Source organism: Zerene cesonia, chromosome 6 (genome assembly GCF_012273895.1).
Source record: "Zerene cesonia ecotype Mississippi chromosome 6, Zerene_cesonia_1.1, whole genome shotgun sequence".
NCBI classification, from domain to species: domain Eukaryota; kingdom Metazoa; phylum Arthropoda; class Insecta; order Lepidoptera; family Pieridae; genus Zerene; species Zerene cesonia.
The window spans coordinates 6,138,897-6,163,028 of NC_052107.1; the positions used below are offsets into that span (position 1 = coordinate 6,138,897).

General features: G+C 31.2%; 1 protein-coding gene across 1 annotated transcript; it reads left to right on the forward strand.

Moving 5' to 3' along the window:
* The first annotated feature begins 2,140 nt into the window (after positions 1 to 2,140).
* Positions 2,141 to 23,907, forward strand: LOC119840620. The gene is made up of 6 exons (XM_038367307.1): positions 2,141 to 2,225; positions 7,808 to 7,885; positions 8,867 to 9,048; positions 18,943 to 19,141; positions 22,868 to 22,974; positions 23,156 to 23,907. The coding sequence occupies exons 1-6, from the start codon at positions 2,141 to 2,143 to the stop codon at positions 23,276 to 23,278; spliced, it is 774 nt and encodes a 257-aa protein (XP_038223235.1). The 3' UTR covers positions 23,279 to 23,907.
* The last annotated feature ends 225 nt before the right edge of the window (positions 23,908 to 24,132 follow it).

The following is a 24,132-nucleotide window of genomic DNA, read 5'->3' on the forward strand; positions in this document are numbered from 1 at the left end:
TTGTAATGAAATTTGGTACGTAGACAGCTGGACAACTCGAATAACATATAGGCAACTTTGTATCCCGATATTCCTACGGGATACGGACTTACGCGGGTGAAACCGGGGGGCGCAGCTAGTGATAAATATAAGAAGACTGACAAAATATATTTTTATTAATTTTCTTGTCTTCTTCTTCATCTTCAATTTATATTCGCTTGGACTGGTTTATAAGTACTTATAAAAGTGAGTATTATATTTATTTAGAGCACTGTGTATAAAGCTTCCTTATATATCTTGAGAGATACTCCACACATTTAACGTAACCTAAACAAATTCTAGATTCGATTAAATTACAATCAATTCAAAAAGCGTCTTAAGAAAGCTCCGAAACAATCAAGGCACGGTTATAAATTATCCTGACAAAACAACTCGCTAAAGTAATGAACATTAATGCGAATATTTCAGGCATACTCGTTACCAACTGAAACTTTATTAATTTCACCAAATAATTTTTGCCATACCAAATGAGAAAGCAGTTTAAGCTCCACAATACACATTCCATTAACGTACACTAAGTAAATTGATTATAACTTATTCAGCTAGACGATATTGTTATTAAACCCTACAAATACGATATAATTGTCTTTATGCTAAAAGATTTAAGATTGAAATATTTATCCATATACCATACCATCTGTACCATCATACAAGTCCAAAGAGAGGTTTTTGCGTAGAAAAAGTAGCAAATGTCCATACATTGTTACAAACTTACGCGATTATAATGTTAGTAGATATTAACGATGGGCTTTATAAAAGCCTCTAAGTTAAAGAAAATACATTTGAATTCAGAACCTCCTTATTAATTTTTTATTGTCGTATATAACTAAATAAATCATAAATACAATAAATGTGTGGCTAACAAAGCGTTTATATTAATGGCCTTTTTAATTCAAAAGTTGGTATGTTTTCCAGTTTTCTCAGAAGTAGACAGCGTTGAAAGTAACAGACAGGACTAAGTCGTGTCCGCATTGCAACTTGTCAGTATCCAGCTATTCGTCTCTTTATTGCTTATTATTTCCTAGTTGCCTGTTTAACAATTCATCATTTTAATCTTGATTATAAAACTGAATAAGTAAGTTTATTCCTTAATAATTTAAAAAAGCTAATAGGTTCTTATCTCGATCCTTAGCAGAGATTTATCATAGATTAGGCTCGCTGGATCTGACCTTAACCTCCAAAAGGGACATAGGACTGACACAAACGGACTACTAAAATCATTCCGTAAACTTTAGGGATTAGGCATTAAAGGTTCATGTGAATGGCCACTATGCCATTCTAATTATAATTTAATAGATTTTGCTAGATTCTCCCACGGGGAGAGGAGAGAGGAGATCTTTCCATATCAATAGCAAATAACCATTGTGCCCAATGATTACTGTTGTTGCAGAGTTCTAAATCATCGTTTATGTAAGTAGACATATAAGTATATGTAATCTTATAAATCATCATTATTCTATGTATATATTATCCATTTATTTCGATATATATTAGTGGTATTTATAAAATCGAAGTAAAATATTATAGGGAATGATTAATTATTTTACAAATGCTGTGTGATGATATACGAGTTATTGTAATAATAGAATCTCAATTTTTAGTCTAGACTATGAATGTGAGAGTCGAGCATATTATCAGCCAGGAATTATATGAATTAAAATATGTCTTAAATTAAGTTAAAATAAGCAAAATTAATTAGACTGAGTACTGATATCACGACCAAATAGCTTTTTTTAAATAATTTTAGAGACACCAGGAATAATAAACCAGAATACGATACAAAGTTATCAGAAAGAAAAGTGAATATAACTCTTTCAGAAAGGTTTACAACCACAAGCACCCGGCCATACCGCATTTTATAGTCGTGGTAAATGGAAGAGTACTTGTATGTAATGTAAGAGATACTTTATTCTTTCATTAGTAAGAGGATTTTATATACTACTTCTGTCTTACAGATTATGTAATGCTCGTTTCATTTAGAAATATAAAATTTCGCGAATATGTAATTAACAATGAAATAGAGGTTGCTAAAAAGGTATTTTGTATATTTCATTAAAATAAATAGTTGATGAGATGTTATGTACACATAAAGTTGTAAAAAATGCCATACTGCCTCTTCGAAAATCCACAGCGTGCTAAATTCTGTAGTCCACAAGAACGAGGCCGGCGGAGAACTGATTTCGTTGGTAAATTACCGGGAGCATTCAAATATCTTAAAGTAAAAAGTAAAAAATGAAATGAAAATAAAAAAAAATTCATTTGTACAATATTAAAACTACAATAACAATTTATATACACAAATTATTTATTACTAAGTTATAAGTACATATAAGAGATATACAAGAAGCTACAAAATATAAGCATTATATTTTTATAAAACCATTTAAATTTGAAACGAGATGAAAAAACTTATTACATTAGGGGGAACTAAGTTCTAAAAGGCACATAAAAATTAGCTTTTTTAAAAACTATAAAGGTACTATATCCGCCAAGCTAGGGCAATTTAGATGAAATAATAAGATACGTTAAATATTAAACCAAATTTTATTATCTCATTCATAAAATTGAAAAAAAAAAATTAATGAAAGAGTTATTTGTAAGGTTTATTCGGTTCGGTCGTTTGAATAGAAAAATGCACATATAAAATGATAAACGAATTTCTATTATTAATAAATTTTGTTATGAAAAGGTACTTTTCTTATTATTAAACTGAGGCAGATAAACTCGTACATTTATCCATAGAAATTAAATTCGCACTGTGTCTACTCTCTGTAAATTGACTTGTACTCATAAAAAGAACACTCAATTGCTTTTTCCCGTTACAATGACTCTGCTTAATTTGCTAATAAGGAAGAGTTAGTGTTGAATGTCATCATTATTTGAATATTCTCATATGATTTGATACGTACACTTTTAATTACTACTAATTATTCACACAAGCGCACATCCAAACGATTTCTCAGCAAAAACCCTCTCCATTACTACCACATTTTATACCAAAAGTTATGCCATCTCTATACAGATTTAAAAAGGTAATCAAATCCGAGGAAGCAAAGTGGTTGGAAATAGATTAAATGTAGTTCTGAAATAAAGTAAAAAGTGTACTCAAAAAAGAGAGGCAGTGTGCAGCTTTTGCATTTCGCAGTCGACTGGCTCTCACGTAAACATACCGGTTTTTTCTTTATTCCATCTAGTCTAACCGCTTTTATATATATAGGTTATTGCAATTTAATATGGCTTGGAAAGGTATTAATGAACTAGATTTACGCCCGCATCTACGTCCCCGTAGATAAAGGAAATATGTTGTTTCACCGCGGTAAACATTAGCGTATGTCACTGTCAATCACTCCTAACACAAAAATCATATCATAAAATCACTCTGTTGCGACAAGCAAGTAATAACCAAACAAACACACTGTTAATTTTGTAAGGATAAATTGCAATCATCCTTTTAACGACGCTAGGTAAATTGAATATAAAGCCCACACGAGAAGATAATTATAATTTAACTACCTATTTTTTTCCTTTTTTCCATAAAAAAAATATTCGTGAAAACCGTATTAGTATCACGTAAAGACCAAGAAGATTAAAATATAAAAGGATGTAAAATTTCAATGTATCCTTTGCTTATTGCAGTTAATAAAACTGTATTGTACCTAAAATCACAACAATTTTCGGTTCAATACAGATTTATAACACTGTACAGTAAAAGATAATTAAAGAAAATATTTTAAAATGAGACGTAATGTTATAAAAAGTATTTACGTGTAATAAAAATATTAAATGAAATGTTAGCATTAATACGAGTAAGTTAAAGTGATGATATCATATGTGTATCATACGTATGTGTATACAAGTGCTGTTAGTTAATATAAATGGGCAAATAATAGTGACAGACGGCAACTAATTTACACATTTTCTCAATTCAGAGCTGCAATCTAAGCCAGCCTCGAAATCTTTGCTTCCGGATAGGTGGAACATCCTACAATGCTGCAGGAGATTTTATTTTTATTTGTAATTTTTCTATTGACTGCTACCCATACTATTGTTTTATAACATCCATTTTAGAGTTATTCTAAATCGTTTCCGTTTTACAATGCAAATATGTAATATATGCATCTTGATATTATGTATGTAAACACACGTGAGGGTCACTAGAATGAGACTGATTTGAGATTCTCGACCCCGCTAAAGTCAAAACTGCTTACTGTGTAACAGATCAGTATATTGTAATTTGCTGCACTTGAGGCATAGAAAAGATGCTATCCTGTGTACAAGAAATACCAAAAAAAAATTATTTCTATAGGAGTTAAGTGAGTTAAGCCATATCTTGAATATGTTCAATATGTCCCTAGAATTATTCAAATATGTACATTTCAAATGCACCAAAGCTATTGCAGGAGTGCAGTTTTCAAAGTACTTGTTCCATAATGATTGGATAAATAATTCAAGAGAAGCAGCTTATCGTTTGCTACGAGGGTGCTGTTAGATATACAGCAACGAAGTTTATACTTATAAGTGTTTTGTGTCATACATACACAGTCGTAAAATAGCTCCGTTTTTTATGATTTATTATGTTTTGTTCTTGAAAATTACATAAATTGAAAATTTTGCGTTTTACATTTAACTAGCTTTCCGCCCGCGGCTTCGCTTGCGTAGTAAAAGAAAAGAAATAGACAGACCGAGGTCTACCCCGCATAGTTACCGTTCGCGATGGATTTCGGGTATAAAAGCTATCCTATGTTCTATCTACAGTCTTAAACTATATCTGTATCTATTTTATCCAAATCAGATCAGTAGTTTAGGCGTCATGAAGACGACAGGCAGACAGGCAGTAATCCTGTCACATTTATAATATAAGCAGAGAATACATTTTATGGCTTCAGATAATAGAAGTATATATAGACGAGGAGTTTATTTTCGTCTTTGTCGACTTCAAACATAAAATAAACATAAAATAAATAAACCTTCTCACTCGAGGGAAATGCTTAGGTCCAAATGGCACTTATAACGCATTTGTAATGACGTTATTAATTACGAACACACTTTGTGTACGAATAAAATTCCCAAATTATTTAATTACATAACGTCAGAAAAATTTGCGAATGAGGTAACGAATATTAAAATGGTCTTCATTTTAATGGAGTTCTACAATTATCTTTAACTGATAAAGTACGGTAGAACTATAATTAATGTTATGTACGTTATTCTTTTTTATCCATCTTGTCGATGAAAGCAACTTTGCGCATAGGTAACCGAACAAGCTGTGGTTAGAATGTATTATACTTAACGACTTCTCTAAAAATTTAATGAACTTAATTATTATGACAATATGCTTTTGATAATCCCCCTTTTCGCGTGGATTTGATGCTAAGTTTAAACTTCTTAATCATTTACGTATTGTTTTGATTGTTTAGTGTACAATTTATTTCGTTGGTTTATAATTTATAATAACTTTGTTTAAGATACGTTTAAATTTTAAAGTACGTTGTTTAAAGAGAAAATTCTTGCATTGAATTTGTACTGTACTGTATTGCACTGTACTGTACTTCGTGCGAAATTCGTCGATCAATTTGTCTTGCAAAGAATTTAACTGAGTGAATTATATACCGCTTGAGGGAATGTAATTTAAAGCGAAAAACATTTTTATATTGCCTTTAAGAAAAATTACTTTCTTGGAAATTGTTTACTTATTTTTTATTCTGGGTTGTTAGCTACGATCGGCAAATATTTACAGCTAGAAAACGTTATGAAACAGGACTATAAACATACAGAAGATTATCCAATCAATAAATTTTTTATTAATTTTCATCAAAAACTGTGCACAGAATAACCAGTCCCTATTTTATAAATACACATGTTTTTAAAAGAAAACAAACAGCCATCCTCCTATATTCGCATTAATAACATGTTAAAACATTAAAATAAATTACCTATGAGATTTTCGAGGTGCGGACATATTTAAGATGAATTTATTTGTCTGAAATAAATGATCCAGCAATACGCCTACATATATAAGTAAAAATGGGGAAGTACCACACCCCCACAGATAACCGGCGTGAAATAATAGCTTGCTATTGTGTTTCGTACGGTGAGTGGGGGAGCCGGAGGCCCATATCCTTTTCCTTACCCTTCCCAGTCCTTTCCTTTATTCCTCTCATCAATCCTTTCTTAATCCCTTCCCAATTAAAGTCGGCAATCCATTTGTAAAGGCGAAAGGTCTGCAATTGACCTTACGCCTCTCCAAATGTTCATGGGCGGTGGTAGCGCTTACCATCAGACGACCCACCAGCTCCATTGCCGACTATGACATAAAAAAAAAAAAAATATATATATATATATATATATATATATATATATATATATATAGGATATCAATATAAGTCAATTTAAAAACAATACAAGTCAAAATCCGCAAGTAATAACCTGACTCATAAGTAATATGGATGTTATTTTTAAGATTTTGTATATTGTCATGTTAATTGACTTTAAAGAACAAATAAGGTACATATAAGGTTTGTCTGAGAATTGATACCAGGATCATGGAGTAACTAATAAAACCGATAAAAGTACCTCCTCCTTACTTAAATGCCTGCTCATTTGCCCAGGTGTGTTTCAACTCCATTTAAAATGTTCTCAGCGCATTACCTGGACAATATCAAAAGTACTTGAAATTTAGGCAAATTTGGAGACAGCTACATTCATCTGGATGGAAGTTTGATAATCGCTTAGTATTCAGTATTCACGTTGCGCTCGGCTTAGCTGCCGGCGCTGTCTGAGTGCACAACCGTGTAGCAAGCACATTGTGGCCTCTCAGTTGTGAATAGAAAGCGCTGTGCTCTTGAATTCATCCGATTTATAATGTTCTGCCCAAAATTTGGGTAAGGATTATGGTTATAGTTTCCTATTACATTCAATTGTATGTCAAAGAATGTTTTCAACTTTGAAAGACAGTTGTGTTTAGATTGCATACTTTTAGGGAATGTTTATATATTTGTGTTTATTATATTAGTAAGTATTCGATAATATTTCGTAATATTATCGAATTCTTACTACTATACGATAATAAGAGGAAAGCATACGTATATCCCGTTATTTTAGTCCTATAATATTGATTCAACATTAAAATCCTACACGTTCATCACTATGCGTGGATCGAGACATAGATAGCCTTTTATGTTATATTGATGGGCCAAAAACAATAAATTAATCACGTTATCGAGTAGGTATCTACTAATGGCCACAGCTAACATCATATTATTAAATTATACGTACAGTATTAAGCAGGGTGATGTCATTAAACAATCAAAGTATTTAAAACAAATATTTAAAATTTAAATCGATGATAATTAATGTCACAAAATATTTTACAAGTTAATTGCATAGAACACGTTATAAAGGTTAGACCAGATAATTTTCTGAAAATATTTGCTTTATAAATTTTTCTTAAATTATAAGAATATATATATTGACATAAAATCAAATACATTTCTTATACGACCCACTGACTACCCGACTAGTTGGAAACTGTGTTTCGGTCGTCGGTGGTTTCTAGCTTAAAACAATGTTACATTACAATATCATTATGCAAAGAATGCTTTAGATTAAGAACTATTTCATTCCTAAATATCAGTGCATACCTTGTATATTTTTATTGACGATTTTTATTAATATTTTCCGAACACGGTTTGCGTGTCTTTATTATCCAATGTAGATAATGCTATTGTTTATCAATACAGCGATAAGTATTAAATAAATTTATTTGCAGCCTCCACCAACTTGGTCGGGAAATTCACACAAAGTGTTCGTCGCATTGTACAAGATGTTAAGGACGAGGGTGCCTCTAGTAAGTATTATTGCTTTTCATTGCGAGTGCTTGAAATAAATGTCGGCTATGTGAACTGAATAAAGTGCAAGACTTTTCATATTGCTGGCTTCACTTCTTACTACAATATGCCATTATTAACAAATTCAATTATTAGAAAATCTGCCCAAAATGGGCTTCATAGTGGTTTTAAACTAGGACTTTATCTTAATATCCTAACTTACTTTTTGCCTTGTAATACATTTTATGTGACTATATGGATCATTGCGAAGAAATTGAAATTTTATTTAACTCCACATATCTAAAAGTTCTATGTGTAAATAATGTTTTAAACAATTCAGTTCGGAGTTGCAATATGCATATGTATACAGGTTTGATAAGGAAGCCCAGGCTACAAATTGTTCGCTTCAAAATAGCGTATCTCTGACATAAAGGACATTTTCTGACAATAAATACCTCGGTGTCTCAATACAAACTTTAGGAGCCGAGACGTGCTATCACACGCTTTCAGAAAATGTACACGGTATACAACCAACAATAAATTAACGTATTAAATGTACGTATTAAATTGTAACTCTTTAGTTGTGTGATTGGCGAATTGACATAATGACCCTTACATGTTTGGTTCAACAACCAGATTTTATCAACATTACATAATGTAAAATGAAAATAAATTCGTGAATTAGATGCGTAAAGCATTTGCTCATTAGCCAAGGGGCACGGGAATCAACTTACACCCATTCCACACGGATCTTAAATCCTATTTAAATTTACCAACCATATTTGTTGTTGTATACCAAAAAAGAGCCATATTTGATGAAAGAAAAGCATTTTAATCGTACATATACCGATTTTTATCCCTCACACTGCTGAATTGGGTATAAACCAATTCCAGTCTACATTAACAGGTTGAAATAGTACATCTATTTAATATTCGGATAGCGATTTATATAATTTTGTATAATATAACCAATATTAACAAAATCGATGTCCTTCTACCAGGCGGGCAGACAAAAGAAGAAGTAATAGAAACTAATGAACGACTGCGGGCAGTGCGCATACGGCTCGATGAAAATTACGATACTGCCAAGAAAGCTCTTGTTACATTGATGGCGAGGTACAGTGAATCCAAGTCACAGAGGAATATCTTCACCCGATACGCACTTCTCAAAGCTATGATTAAGGTAAGTTAGATATATACCAATATAGAAATCAATTTAGTAGCTAAGCCATAGATTAGACCGTAACAGGACATTTAATTTGCTTCCGTGAGAGATATAGATTTATTCTAATAAAAGTCAAGCAGTGGTCATTGGTAGCCTCCAACTACGCTCAAGAATTAACTGGATCGATTTACCCTGGATATAACTCGGTGGGTTCATTATACTGCACACTTCCGATGTGAAAAATCTGGGTTTTACTTTCGCCAAAATTCTAAGATGGGTACCACAAGTCAAAGTCACTATATGCTTCAGCAAACTCTTAAACGGTTAAGCCACTTCTTACCCATACCTACCAAATTTATGCTGGCACAGACTTCTTCTCCCTCTCCTAGATTATGCTGATGCGTGTTACACCAATCTATGCGAATAACAACTAAATAAATTCGAACGTCTCCAAAATGTCTGTGGCAGATTTGTTTATGGGCTCCGTGAATTTGACCACGTTTCCGAGTATCCCAAGAAACTAAAATGGCTGCCAATCCGTTCACGCCGTAACATCCATGTCCTTCATCTCCTTTACTCCGTTCTTTTTAATCCTAACTTCCCTACTACTTAAAATCTCATTTTAACTTCCTGACTCTTACTCTCTTAAATCTTCCAACAATCTTCAAACTGATTTCTTTTCGATCGTCATGTGCTTTTTATATTCTTGTGTTTATATGTGTATATACGTATATGTATATAAATATGTATGTATATAATACTAGCTGCACCCGGCAAACGCTGTTCTGCCTTACTGTTATCATTTAGGGGTATGAAAAATAGATATTGGCCGATTCTCATAGATACCGGATAAGCACAAAAAAATTTTCATCAAAATCGGTCAAGCCGTTTCGGAGGAGTATAGCAACGAAAACTGTGACACGAGAATTTTATATACATATATATAATTATATGTTTATTGCTATTCTATTTATATAGTGTGTCTATGTATTTGTGTATATCTATAGGACAATTTTTACCCACAATTTCGACTATATTATGTATTTATCTTTTACCCGTCGGTTGCCTGGAAGAAATGGCTTAGCCACAAGACCGCCAGTTGTATACAAAATCCTTTGTTAAAATTATTATGGTATATTTTGTATTGTTTGTGTTTACAATAAAGAAGAAATAACTTAATAAAAAATACAATTAAAGGAGTTATCATGTTACAGCATGAGTCTAAATACTAATGAGATGATCTCCGGATTGTAGTGCGTATTGAAGCAGAATTCAAATCAAATATAATGAGTAGTCGTACCTATTAACATTTCTATTTTAAAACAAGGTTATATTTCTACAAGATTCTAATAAATACAACACATTAATTTTCTATTATATATTCAATTTATATTATTACATTTCTTTTCTCATAATAGAGTCTTATTTAAGAATTTTCATGGGTATTCTAGAAGCCAAGCATAAATAAATATTTATTAATTATGTAAACATTTTTGTCATAGTTAAAAATGTTTGAATAGTATTTTGATTAAGATGACGTATATTAGTATAAAATATATACTGTGACATAGTGAATCTTTTTATAAGTCGTCATGCAACTATTATAGTATTTTGTATTAGTTTGTATTAGATCAATACTTGTCCACGATCATATTATAAAATAATATTGTTGTTAAAAGACTACAACAACATTTAGTAGGTTACTAAATTTCTAGTCTATTCATTATACTGTAAAAAGCCAAATAAAGTATGGGGTTTGGAAATACATAGGGGTATATTTCGCAAACCCCTGGTAGCTATCTCGTCTTAGTGATAACTGTCCAAAATAAAATAAATATATAAATAATATATGTTAAAATGTATATTCATCCATGTTCAACCTTATGAGCAAGGAATAAAATTTTATAAACCAAATAACTATAGTCCGTCCGAACACATACTTTGCGTTCATTTCCAAGTTGAAACGGTCACTGCAACAAATGTATAAGATTCAATAGTCCAGCAGCTTAACATCATGACCATAGACAACGCTGATTGTCAGCTGACTATGCTTCTTCTAATGGCAAACGTAACACAGGCCAACGATCAAACTAAACGGGTTCTATAAAAAAATTAAAAATTCTTAGTACCTCACAAACATCTTGTTGAAATGGAATAATCTATCCAATTGTATGAAAAAGCACTATAGTTATATGTTTACAACAAAAACTTTAATAAAGAGGTATATGATATTACATATTATATTATTTAAGCACTCAGTTATTAACGATTTCTCACAGACGTAATGTTGGTAATAACGGACCATCTGCCAAGATCACGTACAGAGTAAACAATATAATATTATGTGTTGAGCAACAAAGACCAATAGACATAAACCGAAACTGCCAAACAAACACAAGGCTTGCGAAAATCGTGAAACCTTATATTGGGAGATTGTACTTAATACCAAACCTAATCACCTTACAAAATCGAAACCATTGTCACGACAAACAAAGACTAACTCTTTCCTAACCTTTTTAAAATTCAGTACCGGCTGCAAATTGATCCCAGCAGGATTTACTGTATCCTTCTAATTAAACGGGACGTGACTTTCCGTTCTTGTAGATTTTTTTAATGATTGAAATCCAATTAAGGGTTATCCTAAGTCATGGATGCGCAGCTAAAGTTATTAATTAGACAGCAATGACGACTCTGCTAAATCGAAGCGGTAAATGCCTTGTATTTTGCAATTAATGGTTACGTTACTCATTCGTTGCTTTAAATTTATACACTTTTCGCACTATTCTTTCGAGCATTCGATACGATATAAATCATTAGAAAAAGGAGCATGCACCATTATAATTTTATAAGATGTACTTTCCCATGTTGTCGTTGGTTTTAGGAATATAACTGCATTTTGAATGCAATGAGATAGTGTATTTATGGCATTGATATTATTTAGAGCACAAAAATAAATATCTTGGTTATATGATGATATTTTCAACCGTCTTCAAAAAGGGGAGGAGGTTATCAATTGTTACTAGATTGTTGCCTTGTTACTGGGTGAACCGATTATTGTGTATTTGGTGCCTTGCGTGAAGATTCACTAGTTTTTTATTAGAAGTACTAGTTCTATTTATATACATTAGTACAACATCAAAGAAGTTTACAATTGCATGTATCCTTATTATTAGTAAATATTAATATAAAGGCAGTTGCACTTAATGATTCTTTAACAACATATGATTTACAATTCGTTCCAAAATCCTATTGCAATTGTGCGTAGTTTTATTTAAGTGTTTTGTTCGATTTGCTGGACTACTGTGATATGAGATTTGATTTTTAGTTTAAAAATTTTTTCTCGACGTCATGTCGACTGTGGCATTTCACGCACGTCAAGCATTGTATTTAATTTAAAATGTATACGTAAATATCAAAATAAAATAAAAAATTCACTGTATTTTCATATTGATATTTACGCTATTTAAGGCTATCTTTAAACCAATGACAAGTATTATTGACTGACATTTTAAGGATTGTTTGAATTTAATCATTCAGCCTTTTGATTATAGAATAAAAATCCGTCAAGTGCGAGTTGGACTCAAAATAACGTCGGACAAAGACAAAGAATACCTGCAAAAAAAATCCCATTCAATTTATGACCGGATATTTAACTAGATTTTTTATTATTTGTTTTTCTGGTGACAACAGATATACAGGATCTCTGAATATTCCAACTGTTTAATATTCACTGTTTACCGTTGATGATATACAGCCTGGTGGTACACGGACGGACAGACAGGCAGGCAGATGGACAGCGAAGTCTTAGTAATATCCTGGTCCCGTTTTGCCCTTTAAGTACGGAAACTTAACAATTCGAAGTTATTTAATAACCTTGTGTTTTATAAATAAAAAAAAATATATGTATAAAAATTAATATGCTTCTAAGTTCTGATTGCATAATTTCAATCACGATATTGATATAAATTGTTACCTTATCTCTTGTAATGTGCGATAATATAAAAAAGATTTCACTAATTATCTTGAATGGATACTCTTGAAAAATTGGATGAATTATAAATCTACTTGACGTGGGTCGAGTTATTTCTCCTCATAAGAAAGCATCATTAGAAATGCTATCTGTAAAAATTCTCTTTCTTGTTTGTAACGATAAGATTTCTAAGATATTTATGAAAATGTCAGAAGTTATAAATTCATATTTTTTAAATGGAATCTCAAAGTCTATTAATCTACACTCAGAAAATAATATCTGAAGTGTATGACGATTATTAAAATTGCACAGCACTAAGTTTTCTCCATTTTCTCTTCCGTTACGCTACAAGTCTGTTGCCACATTGATCTTGTTTTTAATTAAAACTTTTCTGAGTTAACCAACTTTGCCTCGGTGATAAAAATTGCAAGGCTTTGCACTGTCTCCCATAACATTGTAACGGATTTTAAACTTCTACTCACAATATCATGCATTATTACACAAATGTAATGTTTGTATTTTATAATTTTACTTTAAATTTGTAATTTAAAGATTTAAGTAAACAAAAAATATCTTCTACTCCTTCCAGTACTAATATACGCCAACATTTGCTTGCGTTAAATTTAAAGAACTAAATAATTATGTACACTATGCAAATAGATACATTCTCTATGATATATTCTACATATAAATAAATTTTACGACAACAAGTACCTATGCTTGGGAAAATCAACATGAAAAGCGACAAGTCAAGAGTTTATGCCAAGAAATTTATATCTTTAAAGTATTTACAACGCTGATTCTACTGCGAACAAAGCCCGAGTGACTGTCAAACAATAAAGAGACGTGACTAGGATCCGTTTGACCCAAAAAAGAAATGTTTGTTTATCTGTGTTGTATTTGTTAGATCATAGAGGTGGAACTGCCTTTTTAAGTAGTACGTGAGTCAACTCCTAATAATATCAGTTAAACAAAAAACTTTGAAGTCATGGTCGTAAAGGCTCGTCATGCTTTGTATGGAATAAAAATCCCAAAGTAAAATATTTGAGGAAATAATATACTGTGTATTTAATTACGTGTTAAATATGTTGTGGTTCGTTTGCCTAAAATAACCTGATTAACGTGCCATGTAACAGCTTCACAACTCGTACGTTTTCACATATCAAACTTTCTTTAATTGACAGAACCTAGAACGTATATTTTTAATCATTACCTTTGACAATCATAATACCTACAATTATAATAACACACAGAAAATAAAATTTTTCAACGTATGTATGCTACCTTTACCCCTTTGTACCCTTTTTTTGTTTATGTAATAGAAACAAATAAAACAAGGAGTGAGCATCAGATAATACAACGATCTGAAATATACCAACTCTAATAAAGATTGTATGAACAATTATAACACTAACTAAATATGTAGCATAAGATAACATAAGATACTCATTCCCATAAGAAGAGTTAATTACATTTCCCGCAACATTTATTTTATGGACCAAAAATAGTTTTAGTAATAATGTATATTAATCCTCTAATTAAAATTGAAGTTTCATTTTTAATTTCGTAAAGTATTTACAAAAATAATATTAAACACAAAGAATATCAATTTATGAATTTTAAAAGTGAGACATTTTATTTCCTTTTTTTTTGCAAAAAAAAATCAAGTAAAATAGGGCTTTTTATTAAATCACAAACAACACAGGTATTAGGGTACCTTGTATGTACCTATATTGTACCTATATTTTATTACAGAATAATACATCAGAAGACTCAACAACTTAAAATATTTCATTGAGTTGGCTTATAAAATTACTAGCTTTTGCCCGCGCGTAGTTATAAAGATCTAAACATACATAGGGACAGACGCGAGAAGCGACTATGTAGTGATGTACTACATTGACCTATTGAGTTGTTAAAATTGACGACATCGAATATCTAAAAGGTCGTAGCTATTTGATGTTAACAATGACAACAGCAGTAATAAACCAATTTTAAAGTAGCGTTGAATATTTATGTGCTTTTAAACACCGTAACAAATCGATCAATGAAAAGCCTTCATTAAAAACATTTATAATATAATTCAATTGAATCTTCCTTTTTGCTTGTCCAATTATGGGCAGATGCAATCTTGGCCACGACGAATGTTGGATCACGAACAAATCAGTCATTCAGTTCTTCGAGACGTGACCTTTTGCGACTCTCTGGCACGAAGAGACCGTTCTAACCATAAAATTTATCACGTTAATTTGCGGGTCTAGTTGAGCAAATGATAATTGACAGCTACGACTACACTCGCAATCCCGTATTAAAAGAAACGGACCACGTTGAATCTTGAGCCAAAGGTTACAAAAATAATTGTAACCTTCTACCATAATATCATACTTTTGCTATGTATGATGTTAATCATGAAATATCGTGAGAAATTATCCAATATTGAGATCCTGTTGAGGTTATTCATACGACGTAATATAATATATCTTTTATTTATAAATTTAAATACTACTGCTACGATAACTTGGTGCTGTTACGCTGTAGCTCTATGTATTAATGCTTGAAAAACGCTCCCTCTAAGTTCACTCCTATGCCAGACTAATAAAGTATTCCCAATATATAATACACGAACACGATAAACATATTTTTGAGATATATTTGATGTGGTAACAGCTTGTAGATTAACGAACTGACCAAAATGGTATTAGAGGATTAAGTTGTCAAAAGTGCCACTTACGCTTTCTCCTGAAGAACCCTGATAATATATTCACAAGAAGCAACAATTTATGTACTTTGACAAAAAACAAAAAAGTCTTATGAAATACATAAAACTAGGCCATAAAGTTAAAAATATAGGTCATTATATTTATATTTGCATAAATAAAGCGCGTGGAAAGTCTATTGCTATACATCATACTTTATTAAAATTAACCGAAGAAGTCTCAACACTATGAACTATTTTTACCATGTCATTTCATTTTAGACGTGGGTACGGTTAAGCCTCTTAGCAGATTATTTTTCAAAAATCTGTATCTGCCTACGAACTGTCTTCACCCCTACATAAAAAGAAACACACAAATCTGTTGTATAGATATACATATATTGAATCAAACCAATACAATAGTATAACCAGACATTATAAAATAAATAGAACGTAGTCTGCAGTGTACAGCTTCATTCTGATAAAAACCATTTAACTTAGTTGCTAGAGCGAGTTCCATGTTCTATTCAACTTTCTATTTCCGCTTTAGAACACGACGCACACAGCCTTTAACAGGGCACTTTAAAGTCGTGTAAAGCTCAAAGAATAAGGTGCAAAGCGAAATGAATTAAGCCGAGACACGACATAAATCTAAATATATGAGCAACCTTTAGCAAAAATTAATTAATCCATACTAAATACCGTGTGATGTTCTTCCGGCGAGTGTTATGCAGATATTGAAATCGTGTACGTATTATAAAACTCCTGGGGAATGGCAAGGCAATATGATTAGCGCATGCAATGAAGAAGGACACCGCTACACGTTATTTAATAAGCTGCATGGTAATAAAATAAAAAATTCACAATTGCATTTGCTCGGTTGTGGAGTTTTTTTTCTTAGTGCTTAGTCTATCCTTTTTGTGTATATTAATCAGGATTTTGTTCGATGCGTTTCTCTATTATTTAATAAAAAATGAATTTCTCCACTTTCTTGACTATGTAAATATATATAGGTTTCATTATAAATTTATATAAGGACTACTTATTCTTACTACCTTCATTCCCACCACAGCTGCTTCAGAAATGATCTATTTTAAAGATTAACAAAAACTGTTCTTTACTAGCTAGCTATACATTTAGAGTGCGGCCATGAGCACCGTTAAAACGCAAAAGCTTATCAGCATTTTCTTACAAGTTCTAATAATTTTATTGTATCTTTATTACAGAACATATTATGAGCACTTTCAGAATATCAGTTGGGCAGATACTGTATTACTGTTTATTGTCTCTTTTTTTGTAAATCAATTTACGAACAGATTTTTAACATGTTTTGCGTAATTAATTATAACTTTGCAGCAAGTCATGTCATTTTATTTACAATATTTTATGCACAGTTTTACATTTATCTTACAATTTACATATTAATGAAATGAAGTTGTCAAAATTTTGTACAGCGTGTTTTTTTTTTCTACTTTTCGAGTGCCTCGTTTTGTACTTTAAGCAGTTAAAATCTTAGTAGCCTCTTAACTCGCATACGGCACTACACAGCGGAGTTCTCTTCACAATTATGAGAGCTTTTACGTTCAACTTTAAAATACATGGTACTGTTTAGTTTCAAGTATTTTGCAAAGTGAACTAAAAGACCTTTGTAACATATTCAATCACGTATTAAATTAACACCTGTGATATCTATCTTCGCTTAACAAAATTGATCACCACTTAGAGAACAGACCTTAACATTTAAAGAACTTTTGATCAAATGTTAAGTGCATTTTAAAAGGCAATTGAATCGTTCTTTTGTATCACATTACTGTCACGAGACATTGACAAATATCATTGATATAATTCACAGTAAATACTTAGAATCGATTTAAAACAATTTGTCTTTTTTGTCTGCAACATTTACTTGATTTTTAAAGATTAGCAATGTGATCACAGTTACTTAATTAGCGAAAAGAGTTCGTATATGTATATCACTCACCAACAAAAATATAAACTCGTGTACAAAAATTTACATTCATGGATGTGATTTTCAATTAGATTGTAAATATTAGATCGCAATATTCAGACCAAATCAATCAAACCTAAACAAGATTTTGTAAAAATGGTAAAGAGAAACGTGGCTGGACATGGACAAGCTACAAAACACTGCGCTAGCACAATTTCATTTCGTTATCCCAGCTGCTCTGTAAGTTCAGTTAAAACTAATTTTTTGTTACATTTTTCTCGTGAATTTTGCACTGAAATCATATGTTCAATAATTCAAAGTCTATGGTGTAGAACAAATAATTATCGAATGAACATAAATCCTTTTCATTTAAAACAAACGAAGCAGCTTATTACATTGAACTGTTCCGATAAATCAATTTAAAACTCGAGCAATTCTCAAAGGATTTTCCATCTAGAACAAATTCTTAAAAGTCCCAGCGGATACTTGCGTTTATTTCCCAGTATACCCTTGAGGGCGACCCAACTGGGCTCTCGTTACGACGGAAATATTGTGTTTAACAATCCCTTATTTCAAAATAACTGAAACGAATGTTTCTTTTACTCGTTTAAACTTTTTGAATTAAGCAAATAAAACCGAGGCAAATAAAATAATTCTTATAACATTTTCTTGTTTAATGTTATAAGATACTAAGTTTAGGAAGACAGCTTTTACTTAGAAGTATTTGCGAGCAGGCAATATACAAAATTTAATTTATTGATGGTTAGGATTTAGAATTTCAATTGTACAAATTTCCCCTTATCTCAACTACACATCTCAATATCAGCTTACATTTATTTTCTTCTGAATAAAACAAAATAACGGAGCGAAAGTCTTTATCGGCTAAAATTGGAAAACTTCCAACACAAACTTATGCACTTTAAACACGATTGCACTTAGCTTCGATGATAGCAGTTTGTTCAAATTAAGTTAAATCGAGGATAATCTTCGCGCAATTTGGACTTTTATTGTTGAAAAAGGACTATTTTTTCTGGTTATATTCCGAGCTTGAAGAGCTTCCATATTTTTTCACGACATTCGCTACTCAATTCTTGCGTTCTAGTAAAACACATGTCCCTTATTTTATTTTTTAACATTCATAGATTGTATAACTGCGTTAAGAAACATCTAAGAAACCACAACCACTACACCAGCTTTACGAACCCATTTAATACAAATATACAAATCTATAAAACAAAAATATAAAACTATGTGCAAAACTATAAAAATCCTAGATAAAAACACATTCTACATTTCCAGGATGTTATACGCTTAGAGACCCAATACTGGTCCCTCGTGGAGATTCCTAAGCAGGAGAAAGCTGAAACAGTACCAGCATTTGTGCTGCGCGCGTGTGCCATCATGGAGAAAACTCAAAAGTCTGGTGAGGGCGTAAAAACTTCAGCAAAGCTCGCTGAGGAGGCTGCCGACAAACGAGAACGTCTGGAAAGACTTAGCGGTAATTACACTTATATTTTGTCGTGCTCTGTATAAATATAATTTAATAGCAATGTAATTGCTTTAAAAGACGGGCAAAAATTTTAATCACCAGTCACTTCAAGGCTCTAGCATGATTACGTTCGGTAATGAAATGCATCGCCTAATGCCAGTATGACTTTTTTGATATTTATTTATCAATTATAGATCAAAATTATATGTTTAATATTATAATCCTCTCTCAATATAATCGTTAAGCCGATAAAGCATAAATATCTCGTATATTAATCTACACTAATACCCGCTACGCCGGTGGTTTTATATACGTCGTACGTGATTTCATATAGCCTATAACCTTCCTTCATGAATTGACAACTTATCACTGAAAGGTTTTTTTAAATCGTACAAGTAGTTACTGCGTTCAGCGCGTTCAAACAAACGAACAAAGTGTAGCTTTATATTATTAAAATATTTTAGAAACTAGATAATAAATTATTTATACTGTTATTTTTAAAAACTGCCTGTTTTACAAAACGTACCGCTTGGCACATTATTACGTACCGATTCGTTCATACTTATAATATTTAATATATATTTAGAATATTACTGTGCTATAGAGCTTGGAACGTGGTGACCGTAGGCAAGTCATTATTATGTAGATAGCCCTGTGCTTTGGAAATACGATATAGCAAGTCATTATATATTAAATGTAATGTATGCCTGAAACTGGGTTTAGGATAAACAATGGCTACAAATTTAGCTTTATTATAGCGATGTTTGATAAACATACTTTTTATTTTAATTTAAATTTTGCCTTTTATCTAATTGTAATAAAGATTCACAACAAAGTCTCTTCCCGCTGTCTTTCTCTATGTATGGTAAGATCTTTAAAACTAAAGAAAAAGATCGTGATGTGAGTTTTTCTAAGAGATCGAATTATTCAACAAGAAGGTAAGTATTATATATAGGCGGGTTCTTACATTTTTCTTTTGATAATTAACAGCAAATAACAGCTGTAAATTATATATTAAATAAATGCATTCGCTGATAAATATTCGAACCGTTGTGTTGGTTTAAGTAATTTAAATAAATCGCATTTAAAATCCGTTGTGCCTTAAATTTATTCATGTAAATGCAAATTGATGCAATAAAATCAAACACTGCTTATATTAATGATTTCCAATAATTAACTAAATTTTGGAAATCATTAATATTGAAATAGTAAAGTTACTATATTATATTAATGTATTATACATTGAAATAGTAAACTTACTATTTCACTATTTCTCGTAAGCTGTAATAGTTGGACCGTAACGTTTTCAGATTCACACGTAAGTAACTCTATAGAGTAGTGGAGTTGCTTGATCCCACATTTACGAATAATATATGCTTTTGCATTAATTGGATCAGGCTCGCGTATGATTCGTGCCACACCTTTACCTGAGGTTGAAGTATTGACGACATGATACACAGATTTCCCTAAATGCAATCAAATTAAAATTTATAAGTTACATACATATGATTAAGTGCTGAAAGTGGCGATAATTATTCAATATTTGTATATATAGTATACCACAGTTTGTAGTTATATGTACAATTTTTGTATAACTGGCATTGTTCTAGTTGGTAATAATTTTATATAATTTTAATGTTAAAATGAAATAATTCCTTTAGGTTTAATTTTAACACGTGCGTATTCTTTTAGTAAGATCGTGTACCACGTTAAATTTCAATCAAAACTTTTTCAATATTTTTATTTTGATGGAGCAGCAAACATGTAGAAAATACTGCGTATATATTTTCCTAATTATAATTATAATTGAATGTAACTTATTGCAAATATATTAATAAACTCTTCTTAGATGCGGCTTAAACTTAATAATTAAACTGTAATTCATGTTTAATTTCTTTATCTAATTCAAGAGTCGAAAGAAGAAAAAATCAGTCATTAAGAGACAACGAATTAGGAATAAAACAGATAACATTGTAGTTCCTTATTTACAATTTCATGAATTTGTTTCTTGGCTTCTCGCCAATTGGAGATAAAACAAACGTCCTGAATCCTCGTCCCCGACACACACGAGTTTTAGTTCCTTCTTAATTAGATTTTGCTAATTCTTGGTAAACCAAATCGACCTTCAAGTTTAGCATTAGAATAAAAAATTTCTGGTATTTAAGCTTTTATAGGATACATATAGTTTAGTTTGTAATACATCTATACTAATATTATATATAATACTGAAGAGTTTGTTTGTTTATTTGATCGCGCTTATTTCAAGAACTACTGGTCCATTTTGAAAAATTATCTCAGTTTTAGATAGCCCATTTATTGAGGAGGGCTTTAAGCTATATATCTACCACGAGCGAAGCCAGAGCGAAACGCTAATCCTACTAAAATTATAAATGCGAAAGTTTGTAAGGATGTGTGTGTGTGTGTTTGTTGCTCTTTCACGCAAAAACTACTGAACTGATTGCAATGAAATTACTAGGTAATTTTTAGGTACTTAGATAGCTGGACAACTGAAATAACATTTTATCCCGATATTCCTACGGGATACGGTCTTACGCGGGTGAAACCGCGGGGCGCAGCTAGTATGTTATATAACCTGAAAGCCTAAAATCGCTATAAACGAAGCAATTTTAAAGTGAATAAAGGAAAAACCAATATACCAATAACAAGCCTTGTTTCATGACTGTTCATGTTTGCTGAAAATATTCTTTTAGTTTACTATGAAAACATATTCATCCATATTTATAGAGAGCATGCAGTTCAAAAACAAGCTATATTAAAATACACAAATTGAAGCCTTCGTGGTTTACCTTCATCAATATATTTATTAACTGTATCTTGAATCAATCGTGTTATTGTTAATCTTGAAAAAGGTATACAACTAATTAATATTATTAATACTTATGGAGAAATCTACAAGTTCACTCATGTTCAATCACATTTTAGTGCAATTGGTAATTATATAAATATATAGTGATAGATATATAAACCCGCCCTGCTATTCTTTATAGTTTTTACAATTCATTATATAATGACCAATAAAAAAATCGTTTCAAATGGTTTTCTATCACTTAAAAATAAATATGACATTTTTCCTATTTCAAATCAAATGAAGTGTCATACAAACTTTTCTGCAATTCATGAAATTTGTATAACTGTGGTTCAAAAGCGATAAATATTTGAGGATTTAACAAAATTCCTACCGAACTTTCATAATTCAACTTCATCACTGAGAGTCTTAAGTGTATACATAGTAAAAATTTATCCATCAAATATTATCCCTGTTGGTGATTAACTGGTTGTCGTACATCCACATATCGAATATATATGAATGTGGCGTTATTAATAGCTTGGCATCAATTTTGGCAAGCAACACAAACTTGTATTTCACACCGATACGTATCTAAGTGGTTTTGGGAGTATATTAATTTGGAAGCTACAACTGCATTTGGTACTAAGACTGATATATTCTCGTTGAACTTAATATCACGAACATATATTGAAGTTATTATTTAAAATTTTATTTCATTTTTAAATCTGTAACTTTATAAAGAATCAGCAACGAAAATGAATTAATAAGAGGCAATATGCCACATACTTATACATACACATATTTGTTTTTAGAATGCCTTTTCACGGCCGTAAACGATAAAGCATCTTTTACGGAAAAAATATAATAAATATGTTGTTAACAACAATTCACTACCCAATAAGTATATAAATTTTGAATCATTTTAGATATGACAACATCGCAAATAGAAGCTGAAAATACCCAAATGACGAATGATTTATATCGTCTTCTGAAGAAATATACGGGCCTCAGGAATCTGATCAGAGAGCTGAAGGTAGTATTACTCCAAACTTATGGCTGAATATAAGAACTATTGAAATTCGACAATTCCCAAACTCTTTTGCATCTCATTCTTTCATTTATGATTCAGTCATCCGTAAAACTATTGTAATAATATAACAATTTAATTGAAATAAAACGTTTACATGCTAATTATTTGTGAATTTTCTTTGCAGAAAGATTATGTGAGTTCCAAAGTATACCCGATGTTTCCGAGATACACAATGCTGAAAGACATGATAAAGGATATCATGCATGATCCCGACTACATGGAGGTTTGCCATGAGGTGGACCCATAGCGCGGGGTCCGCAAATAAATGAGGGTCTCTATCACTGATCGCTCGCGGTCACGATTCCGACACTAGGCAGAAAGGATGGTAGATGGTTTACCAATCAATATACGAGTACAAAAACCGATATAAGCTATTCACAAAAAAATTAAATATATTCCATCTCAATTCGACTAATTCCGGTTAACAAGTGAGATTCGAAAAGAACTTCGAATCGAGCGAATCTTTAATGTCATCGCAAATAAATTATGGAGGATTTGCAAAAAACATTTACAAGTTAAACATAATTCAAAGGTAAACCTTCTTGATTCTGGGTAAGTTAAAGGTAGCGGAGTGTGTAGTGAGACGAGTACTCGTTTATTTTGCGCTGATTTTATTCATTGGACTTTATTATAATTCGTAAGATTGGTGTTTAGTGTAAGTACTCGTCCTTGATCCCTTGAGTTGCTTTGATATTTATTTATTCTGTAGGTCAGTGTCTATCAATGTCTATCATATCTTACAATAGATATCATTATTATGTAAAAAAGAGTCTTTATAGGTGTATTTACTGTTAAATTACACAGTATCGTGCAATGGTATTTATTTGAAATACAGTCATTAATCTGGTATGTAGGATAAATTTAAATAATACTCAATGTCTCTGTGTAGTTTTTTTAGATTAAAATAGTCATAATAGTTACAACAGAAATTATTGTATATTCGTATAAATGCTGTTAATGTTTTTATTTATTTTATTTATTTCACTGTATTAATTCTATTGTATTACCTCTTCTTCTCATTTTATGTTAATTGTATATTTATCTATGAAGATAATTACTACTAAATGCCATAACATTGTAATATTGTAGTATTATAACATA